General features: G+C 45.0%; 2 protein-coding genes across 11 annotated transcripts in view; one reads left to right on the top strand and one right to left on the bottom strand.

Moving 5' to 3' along the window:
* Positions 1-10,365, bottom strand: part of MOB3B (MOB kinase activator 3B) — a 202,980-nt gene extending 192,615 nt beyond the window's left edge. For 4 of the 10 annotated variants that reach the window (XM_023242374.2, XM_045043697.1, XM_019816065.3 and 1 more), the window contains exons 1-2: positions 9,532-9,903; positions 5,413-5,513 (exon numbers count right to left, since the gene is read on the bottom strand). The gene's annotated coding sequence lies outside the window, so the exon portion shown is untranslated. Of the gene's footprint in view, positions 1-5,412; positions 5,514-9,531; positions 9,904-10,218 lie in introns of those variants that run through there. The other 6 variants (XM_045043693.1, XM_045043691.1, XM_045043690.1 and 3 more) reach the window with 6 other exon arrangements.
* IFNK (interferon kappa) lies at positions 5,092-6,117 on the top strand. Its single transcript, XM_019816062.3, has one exon. It carries the CDS (start codon positions 5,151-5,153, stop codon positions 5,805-5,807), a length of 657 nt encoding a protein of 218 aa, XP_019671621.1. The 5' UTR covers positions 5,092-5,150; the 3' UTR covers positions 5,808-6,117.
* Positions 10,366-10,867: the final 502 nt, after the last annotated feature.

Here is a 10,867-nt window from a genome sequence, read left to right on the forward strand (position 1 = left end):
TGAGACATGGCTTCATTCTTTTACTCATCCAACAAATAATTACTGAGTACCTACTTTGAGCCTGGCACTGTGAAAGGCACCAGGATCTGTTTGATCCAGGTCTAGTGACCCATTTATCCCGGGCCTCATATTCATGAAGGGTTTATAAAGTACATTTGTTAGATTATACAAGTGATATCAAATATATAGTGACAGATACACTTACAGGATTAAACTTCAAAGCACATTATAATTTTTATAATCTTGTTTTGGCAATTTTCAAAAATATATACAAGTCTCCCCATGGTGACATATCATCCACAGAAGTTATCCAGGTCTCTCTCAGTCACCGTGGGTCCCACTGGACATTCAAGAGAGGACTGCAAACAAGCCAGCTGTTACACTGTGCTCATGGAACTTGGTGCTTAGTGGGGAAACAGTTATCAAATAAGAACACACATCCAATGAATAACGAGTTATCCAGGGGAGGAGAGTGGCATGGCGTGAGGCTGCACTGGCAAGCAGAGTTTTCACTTTTAGCTGAAGCATTTGAATTTTTACTATAAAGACATATATAAAGACACATGCCATGTGCTACTTGTAGAGTCATTATAAATTTCTACGTCAGGCACATCATGAAAAGAACAGCCAAGAAGGGGACTACAAGACCATGAGAGAGGCTGACCCCAATGTGGGAGGCAGTGAGAATGAGCAAAACGCCAAGTTGGAGCTTCAGACTTGGTCTAGAGCTCAAACAGCTGCACACAACTTTGTGGTGACCATGGGGGAGGTGCTGCCAGGCATGGGTGCAAGGCTCCCCATCTCAGAGCTCTCTCCTGGGCTCAAGCACCTTCTGACCCCACAAATAGAATGAGCTTTCAGCTATTGTGTAACATGGATGATTGATATGTTACTCTCACCTTGGTTTGAAACTTGCCTTCTCATGGAGAGCAATAAATCTTACCAGAAAATACTAAATGCCCCTGAGCTGAATCACAGCAATCCTGTCTAGACTGAAATGTCTCATCTTCATTTGTCAAGCAAATTGTGTCTTGACCATTACTGTGCACCTGGTAAGCCCCATTGGCTTTATACAGTTCCATCAGCAACAGGGCAGCCCCTGCTAAACAGCTTTCTCTCTGAGGAAAGCCTGGCCACATACAAATGATCTCAAGGCATGCTAGAGAAATAAGAGCAAATATCATGGAAACATCATTAGGTATATCAACACACTGACTGCTGATGGTAGATGGAACAGTCCAATTCTGTTCCAGACAAATTTGGGGAAAAAATGTTTCCTGACACTGTTCTTTTTTATTTTCCAGATGATATTTTGAGATATACTCACATGGCATGGCTCTTATAAAACAGACGCAAGACCAATGACTGATCATCCAATAATGCTTCTGATCAGAGCAATTGTGTGTGTGTGTGTGTGTGTGTGTGTACGCATGAATGCACACATGCAATACTTTCTTAGTGTGGCAGGTGCCTCTTTGGAGCATGCAGTTTTTAGGGCTGTGTATACAAGTAAAGTCAGCACAGAGTAATGCAACTGAATGTACCTCTGCACGAGGTAGACAGCTAGCTGAGGAAAAGTTTCCTAGAATGGGTTTCATGTCTTAGTTCTACTCTAAGACCTCACTGGGAATCTGTATGGTAGAGAGGGTTACTAGGTAAAATATGGGGCACCTAGTTAAATTTGAATTTGGGGTAAACAATGAGTGATTGTTTTTTAGTATAGGTACTTTCCAAATATTGCACAGGTGTTATTTTTATTTGCAAAATCAGGCGACCCTGACAGCTGAAGAGGGGAAGACATGCATGTCAATCACCTTTGTCATGAATATTGTCACCATCAGCATCAGTTAACATTTACAGCACACGGGGATGAGGTCCATGCTATAGGGAAGACCTATGAATTACTCCTGCTGCCTAAAAGACTCAGAATGTACCTACTTCTTCAATTGTGGCCTCCTTGAGATCATGGGCTATACCTTAGTGCTCCATCTTTAAGACCAGGCCTGGTGACTGGCATGTGGTACTAGCTAACAATAGAGTTTTGAATAAATGAGGATATGGTATGGAATGGTTATAAAAGAAAGAAATACGGGGTGAGCAGGATAAAATGACAAAACTGTACATGGCAGAAAATACAGGGAACCTCCAAATCTGCAGCCACCTCCATCACCAATGAGAAGAACCTCTTAGCAGAGCAATTCAATTGAACAGTCTTTAGCTTGGTCAGTAAGACTGAACTGTCTGGAATAAGTGCAAAATAGTCTAGGCATTCTGAGTGGGTAGGGGAGGGGGAGTATGCAAAGCTGGGAAATCAACACTTATACAATTATCCATTTTAAAACATTTTTTTAAATGCTTATTTTTGACAGAAAGAGCATGAGCAGGAGAAGGGGAGAGGGAGAGGGAGACACAGAATCTGAAGCAGGCTCCAGGCTCTGAGCTGCCAGCTCAGAGCTCGACTCGAGGCTCAAACCCATGGACACCTCATGACATGAGCCAAGGCAGACATTTAACCAACTGAGCCACCCAGGAGCCCCTACAATTATCCATTTTAAAAAGCCATAATGAAGGGGACAAAGCACAGAAAAAGCCCACAAGAGGGACAAGCAGTTCTGCCTGGGACAGTGTAACAGGTTTTAGGTAGAAGAAGTTATGTGAAATACTTAAGCAGGTATGATCCTCAGAAGTGCTTTGTACTTTATAGACTCTGTATGTATGTTTAATCACAAATATATGTAATATATAAGCATACATACTATTATTCAAAAGTTGCAAGAATAGTACATTGAACTCCCACATACTCTATATTATTCTACGTAACTGGAACTGAGTCTTCAGGCAAATTCATATTTCCTTTGGAAGTACCCTAGAATGGAGATGTTTAAATAAATAAAGTAGTACATACTGATCACATTGCAAATACATAACAATTTTTCTTTTTTAATGTATGTTGTTTTAAAATTTGTTTTACCTTATTAAATAAGAAATACTTGCTGACTACAGAAAACTAAAAAACAAAAAAAAACAAGGTCATTTAAAAAATGCAAAAAATAAAAATCACTAAAAATAAAAATTATTTTTCTAGTCATAGAAAACATTTGTAGCATATACACTTCTAGATTTTTTCTGCACATATATGCATATTAGGTATTTAACAAATATGCTATCAGATTCTATATACTACCATGTTAACTTGGTTTTAAGCTACAAAGTAAATTTATCCAAGTGACCAAATATTTAATGCTTGCACAGAAATTTTCTACTGATAAATTACTTAACCAACTACCTACTGCTGCACAAATTGTTTTCAGTTTTTTTCTGTGATAAACTTCCTGACAGCTAAGTCTTTAAAGATGCCCATCATTATTTCTTGGGGATGAATTCCCAGAGGGAGAACTTCTGAGTCAAACATTAGACACATTTTTAAGGCTTTTGATACATATCATCATTTTGCTCTCTAGGAAGGCTGTGTCAACTTATAATGTTCTAATTATAAAATATAAAAGGGCTCATTTTCCAAATTATTTTTCCAAGTTAGTCACCTCATAAAATCTGTGAAATCAGAATTTGGAGACAGTACATGTAGAGTAATATAAGTAGCAAGTTTTCTTCTCAGAGGAAACCTGTCCAAAAAGCCATGATTTAAAAAAAGCCCACTTGTCCACAGTTTGCCTTTAGTCCAAGCAACTGGTTTAGATAAGAACTTTTAAAGTTAAGTTTCTAAAGTCTGTCATATTTGTGGAACTGTGTCTGCTTACTATTCTAAAATGACTTTATCGGGGCGCCTGGGTGGCGCAGTCGGTTAAGCGTCCGACTTCAGCCAGGTCACGATCTCGCGGTCCGTGAGTTCGAGCCCCGCGTCGGGCTCTGGGCTGATGGCTCGGAGCCTGGAGCCTGTTTCTGATGCTGTGTCTCCCTCTCTCTCTGCCCCTCTCCCGTTCATGCTCTGTCTCTCTCTGTCCCAAAAATAAATAAATGTTGAAAAAAAAAAATTAAAAAAAAAAATAATAAAAAAAAAAATAAAATGACTTTATCAAAAACGAATACATTTCTTTTTTAAGGTGATAATTAAGCCAGCCTTGTTTAATGACATCCCATTCACTTTCCTGGACAAAGGAATGCATTTGCCTTCCTTTTTCCATAACCAGAAGAAGGTTATTTTTGGTCAAACAAAGTGAAAACCATAAATGGTGGATAGCTATCATTATCCCAGTAATAGTGGTCCAGGTGTGAAGTACCTCCGCAGGGAAAAGCAAACAGGAACAAACAAAAACCTTTCCAGCATCCAGAACCTCCAAATAAGAAGAAAAGATAGCCAAGCAGAAGTTTTAAAATGCTGCCTAAACCATACCTAAAAAAGGAAAATGCATGGCACTACAAGAGAAAAGCTAATGAAGCAGAAAAATACTTCCCACTATACAACTCCCTAGAGGACTATGACAGGTATCAGAGGTGTGTGAAATGTTTGACAGCCATGGGAAGCGGGGTTTGGGTTTAACTAAAGGAAAGGATAGTTGGAGAGTGCCAACATTTTCTACTGACAAACGAAAACCAAGCCAGCTTTCTCTTCTGTTAAGTTCCATGCTCAGTTGACCAACTCTGTTTTCATCTTTTCTGAGACCCACGAAAATAGAGTAAAAAGAGAAAATATCCAAATATAGAAGCTGAATTCAACAAGATTAGAAAAACCTAAACTATGTTATGTTCTGGTAGACTTGCAATCAAATAATTACAGTCATTTGGTCAATGTCTGATTAGTTCAATGAGAGAAGATGTTTGGCTATACGGCCAGATACCAAAAAACAAAACAAAACAAGACAAAACAAAACCATTTTTTTAAAGGATCACTCTCTCTACGTAATAATCAATCGTGTTATGACAATTTTGTAATACTGGGATGGGTCATCCAAGCAACTAAGGAAATGGTAATGCTTTGCTCACTTTAAAGAAAAAAAAAATCAGCATTTCCAAAGTTGGCATAGTCACACAAAGTCAAAACAAGCCTCAGAGGCAAAGGAAAGGGGCCGAAACCCTGAGAACCATAAAATGACGAATGAGAAAACTCCTCCCCACGGAAGATATTCAGGTATATAAAAGGCATGTGATGGAACACTTAAGACCTAAAACATCACTGTCAATCTTGAGTCTGGATGTTTAGCTTAGGAAGAAAAAAAAAAAAAATGAACACTAAGCCTGATGTGATTCAAAAGTGTTTGTGGCCTGCATGCCTTGTAGGTCTGTTCATCCCTGGCGCCCTCTCTCTGCACTGTAACTTGCTGCATCTTCACCTGAGGGAAGTCACCTGGCAAAATCTGAGACTTCTGAACAGCATGAGCAATTCATTTCCTGTAGAGTGCCTAAGAGAAAGCAGAGCTTTTGAGTTGCCCCAAGACATCCAATCACACACCCCACCTGGGAAAAGGTACCTCAAGGAGGCCTTCTATGAAATGTCCACACAGGCCTTCAACATCTTCAGAGAGTCCACCACCAAATCCACTTGGAAAAAGAAAAACCTGAAACAAATCCAAATCAGACTTGATTGGCAGATGCACCACTTGGAAAAATGCTTCGAGGAAGAGGAGAAAGGGAAGGAAGACTCGAAACAGAGGGAAGAGGATGGGATGGACTTCTCAGGAGCTATGGTCTCCCAGGTGAGCAGCCTAGAACTGAGGAGATATTTCTATAGGATGTACAACTTCCTGAAAGATAAGAAATACAGTCCCTGTGCCTGGGAGATCATCCGAGTGGAACTCAGAAGATGTTTCTACTACTTCTATAAATTAACACTACTACTCAGGAAGAAATAAGGTATATTCTTAGAATTAAAATTCCATTTCTCTCCAACAGCTCCTTCTCTTTCATCTTCTTTTTAAGAATTATTGGGCTATTCTCCATTGGAGTGGCGGTGATTTATGCAAGGTTTAGAGTCTCTAAAGTTGGCCTTGAGACATCAGCTACCTTTCCAAGAGAGGTGATGCCAACCATCCCCTGGGTACCCTGAATCTTGTTAGAAAGTTCCGAAGTCAGTTCTAAAGGAATGAGATTCTCTTCATGTTCTTCTACTGTTTTCTTCCCCATTCCTTGTGCCATTTTGTACTCACTTTGCTCTACTACCTTTGAACTTCACCCAGCCAATGGCTAGAGGATGTAGCCCAGAGAATGTTGCAGAATGTAACACCTCAATGACTTAATCCTCCTGCTGCCAAGGCTGTTTATTCTATGAAAATTTAGCTTGTTAAAGGAGCTTACACAAGCTATCATAAAGTTAAAACCCTCCCTGTCTCCCCCTGTCCTCAACAAAAAAATGAAAAAAAAAAAAAAAAAGTTGAAATTCCTGGCCTATTTGCTTCTCAGTTTGGTTTGTTTGAAATGATACAAAGACTTTATTATTTTAAGAGAATAAAGACCCCCAATGATATTAGATGGTTGCACTGGATGGCCATTAAGCTCTCTCATTCAACCTTTGAGAGCCAATGATTGACTCTTGCTGCGTATTATTTGATTTGGAAGGCACGGAAAATGCTGCAGAAAAGTACAGTATCTGCCTTTCATTGTTTTTCTGTTTTTTAATGCCTGAGATAAATTACCTACAGTCATACTTCGCATTGATTTTCACATTGAATTTTCCCAATTAGAACACCACTTTCTGCTTGTTAAGTAAACTAGTTATAATAACACATGACACTTTACTATAGTTTATTTTTTTAGAAGTTAATTTGTATCCAGATTACTTAGATTATTTACCCAAATTTTCTTGTGTGATCCTTCATCTGTATTAATTCATCATCTAGCTGAAATTAATTTTCTCTTCCTCTCTCTCCTCCACCCCATTTCAGAAACCTGCACCGTCAAGCAAGAATTAACATAGAGATTTATGGCTACACAAATGCACAAAATGTACCTGGTTCCACCCTTCGGAAACCTTCCTGCTATTGTTTCAAAAGCAAGCTACTAAACTGTTTAGTTTCAAGATTCATTCAAGTACAGGGCTCAAATGGTAAAGCCAAATAGAGAAAGTCTTTAAAAAAACTGAGGTAAATTTCAGCCAAAAATTAAAAGTTGTGGATTATGACATACTGGTTACCAGTGGAAGGAACACAAATAAAATGAGTTAGTAAAATCCATTTAGTAAAAACAACTCCTCAACAGAGTTGTTCTAAATGAAAAAAGGGGGGGGGGCATAAACTGAAGAAATTGGGGCATGCACACTACAAAGCAGTAAGTATACACCTGGCATCTTCCAAGAATTTCTCTAATAATGCTTTTGCACAGTCTCCCTAATAGCTCTACCGAGATCATGTCAATTATTTTAGTAATTTATGGCTGCAGTCTTGCCAAATGTCTGCCATGCTGGAGGGAAGAAAATTGGAACTTTGAGTTAATAAAGATTATCTGATTACATGGGCAGGGTCAGAAGTCAGAACAGTATGCTTTTATTAAAAGCACCTCTAAGGGACAACAGGAAAAATGCTTAATCTCATTTGTGATTAAAGAAATGCAAAAGACAAGAGCATACTTCCCTCCCATCGGTCTGGTCTGGCAGAAATGAAAAACAGCGATTATAATACAGAATGTGAGTGGGGTGCAGGATGCAAGGAAAAAAATCCTCTTGTATCTTGTTAGAGAGAAGGTAAAGCGGCACACCCTTCCTACAGGACGCTATGGCAATCTTAAATATCCTAAAAATTGCATTCAACCTAGATGTACTATCTCCAGAAATTTATCCAAGGAAATCACTGGATAAGATTGTCCACTGGAGCCTTGCTTATAATATCCCCCTTCCTTTTGTCTTCATTTTCACTTCTCTGTATTTTTTTTTTCCTACAGTGATTTGGGGGAGGGAGGGTATTAATTCTAAAATTAAAGAAACTGTACAAGATTATCTTCCACTACAATTATCCTGTTTTCCTTACTGGAGCAGACCAGGACAAACACTGCCCTTACACTTTGTTAATGATGCCTTTGGGCACTTCTTGGGCAACCCAGGTCTGCCTTGTTGCTCTTCTGCTGCTACTGTGCAAAATTTCAAAGGAATCCTTCCTTATGCATCATTTTCATAATGAAATGTTTGTAAAGAGCCTTCCAGTGCTTCAAAGATTTTGCTTTTTGTTGTTGTTGGTACCACTGGTAATATCCAGCACTTTCTGGAAGTGCTCTGTGTCCACCTTCCAGATTTAGCAGTCAACTTTGTATTTATTTGTTGAATGGAAGTCAAATTTCTATTAGGTCAGGTAAAGGATAGACTCTTAGAACTGTGGAGAGCCAAGTGCACAGCTCCCACTTAAAATGCTTGAGTGGGTACATAGGTCACAAGTGTTCGGAGAGGAGCTTCCTCCCTACCCCCTCTTGGGGGAAGGATCAAAAGTTAGAGTGTAATTGAGTCTCCTTGGAAAAAGGACGAGTGGACCTCCCTCAGAAAAAGCTGGCAACATCACTGTATGTAAAGCTATGAGCATATATAGGTTCTAACAGGTGCACAGGCTTGGCCTCCACTCACAGGCAAAACCACTCTCCCTTCACCCTTTCGGTGACTCCCCCTTCTCAAGAGTAGCTACTTTGCTTTGACCTACTTCTTTAATACTCCCCAGTAAGAAGAAACATGATGTGTAAGCATCTAACTTGTGAGGGAAGGGACAGAAATAGGGCCACCCATAATCTACCAGGCGCACCCTCAGGGGAACTCGGAGGCAGTCCCAAGCCACTGGTTCGCAAGGACTTGGAAGTCTGGGCGCTTTCCCGGTGGCATCTCTAAATGCTGAGAGGGGACCTGGGATTTAGACATGGGAAGCCCTACCCCAAGTCAAAACTCGACGTTTAATCTGGACGAAGCCACCTAACCACCATTTCTAGGCAAAGTCTCGAGGCTTCCCGGGTTATTTCCTTCTCCATCCTGGCCTGTCCTCCGGCCCTTGGAAACTCGCAGACCCCAGAACCTCGGCATTCTGCCCACCACAAGTGCCCCGACCCTGTGCCGCTGCCCTGGAAGCGGCCCAGCCACAGGCCTTTAGGCGATTTAAATCCACTGGAACTACCGAAGGACACCCTGGTCGGGGGCGGAAGGTCGCTTCCAGTCTCGGGAAAGCGGCACCTCTCCGTGACTGCGCCCTTCGCGGCGCGCCTGGGCTGAGATCTGAGAAATGCGCCCCGGGCCACAGGCAGCCGAGGAGGCGGGGAGGCTGCAACTTTCCCTCCGCCCTCTAACCGCAGGGCCTGGGTGCGGCGGCCTCGCGGGGGTCAGGCTCCTCTCCTTCCACGGTCGGGATCCCCAGCGGGAGGCGGCCGTGTGGGCTGGAGGGGGGGGGGGGTGGCGGGCGGGTGCAGGGAGGACACGGGGGGCGTCTTTCTCTCCGCGAGCCCCGCCAGATGTTGCAAAGGCAAACAATAGGGGAGACGCGGAGAAACAAAAGGCCATTCGTCACGATCTCCACGGGCTCTGTGGCGTGGTCCCTACGGGGAGGACGTCTGGGAGGCGGTCTGGAAGGTGGGTGTGAAGGGGGGAGCCAGAGGCGATTGGGGGTTCCCGGTACTCACTTGCCAGGCACCGGGGGTCGGCCCTTTCCATTCCGAGAGGGGTCCCGAGGCAAGGAGGATCATCAAAGGAAAGTTGAGGGCTTTTCACCTTCCTCGGCGCGGGGGAAGGGAGGGGCTGGATTCCAGTTGTTTGACAGTTGTTGGCCCAAGGGGTCGGCAGGGTTTCGTCCGTTCTTTCCCCACCCGCACCCTCCCCGGAGCTCGGACGGCGCCGGGGTCGAGAGGGCCGGCGGAGCGGGCTTCCTTTCCCCGCTCAGCCCGCGTGGAGCCTCCGCACACGCCCGAGCGCCGAGCTCCGGCCCAGGCGCACTTTCGCGAAAGTTTGTCTTCCCGCCCCCCCGCGGCCTGACACGCACGCTGCAGCCCCCCGCGCTTCGGGGTGGCTCCGGGACGCACTTGTGCCCCGCAGGGAGACCGAGGTTACAGAGTCTGCACAGTCAAGGCCCCGGAGCCCGGGCTGGGGACTGGACTCCCGTTCCCGCCCGGGAAGGGCGCGCGAGGGGCCCGCAGGGGCCTCGACGTGGGGCGGGGGTCTGACGCGGATCCCAGCCGCGGAGCCGCCCACCCCCCGGTCCCGCTGCGCCCGCCCCCAGGTGCGCCCCGCACCCCAGCTCGCCCGGGCGCCACCGGGGCGAGCAGCTGCCGGGCGGCGCCACCTTGCCCCTCCCAGCGCGGGCTCTCACTCACCGTGGGCTTTTACCTTCAGCCCTCGGCCGGGTCGGCTCCGTGCGCCGGGCGGGTCAGTAGCAGGCGGCGCCAGAGGAGGAGGGTGAGCCGGGGGCCAGACGGGCGACGCTGGCGGATCCACGCGGCGGGCAAGGGGCGAGCGGCGAGGGGCCAGCGCGCGCGGTCTCCAGGAGCGCGCGGGCGAGCGAGCTCGGGGCTCGAGCTCCAGCAGCTGCTCCCAAGTAGCCCCCACAGGCGCCCCGCGTGCGGCTGTGCGCGGGGACGCCGAGAGGGGACCCCTGGCGGCCGCCCGCGGAATGGCAGCTCCGTGGGGGAGAGCAGTCAGGTCGCCTGGAGGCTCAACTTGCCTCCTTCAGAGGTGGGGAGTGGTCGGGCTAAGCGGGCTCCCCACCTTGGGGAAAAGAGCGTGGTCTTCTCACCAGGGCGACAAGGGAGATACCGGATCAGAAAGGACGCGTTCAGGGTCCACAACGGCCAAAGCACCTATAAAGGGGGCATCACCTTCTCCAACATTCTCTGACTTGTTGAAAAATACTGACAGAGGGGAGCGTTAATCGTTGGAAAATACTCTGAGATTGTGGCAGATTTACTAGAACAAACTGGGAGTAGTGGGATGAGCATAGACTTTGAAGCCCAGTCACCCCTGAGA

This window comes from Felis catus, chromosome D4, assembly GCF_018350175.1.
Source record: "Felis catus isolate Fca126 chromosome D4, F.catus_Fca126_mat1.0, whole genome shotgun sequence".
Classification (NCBI taxonomy): domain Eukaryota; kingdom Metazoa; phylum Chordata; class Mammalia; order Carnivora; family Felidae; genus Felis; species Felis catus.

Excerpts from the sequence above, each read along its gene's own strand:
- IFNK (XM_019816062.3), top strand. The coding sequence starts at position 5,151 with ATGTTTAGCTTAGGAAGAAAAAAAAAAAAAATGAACACTAAGCCTGAT.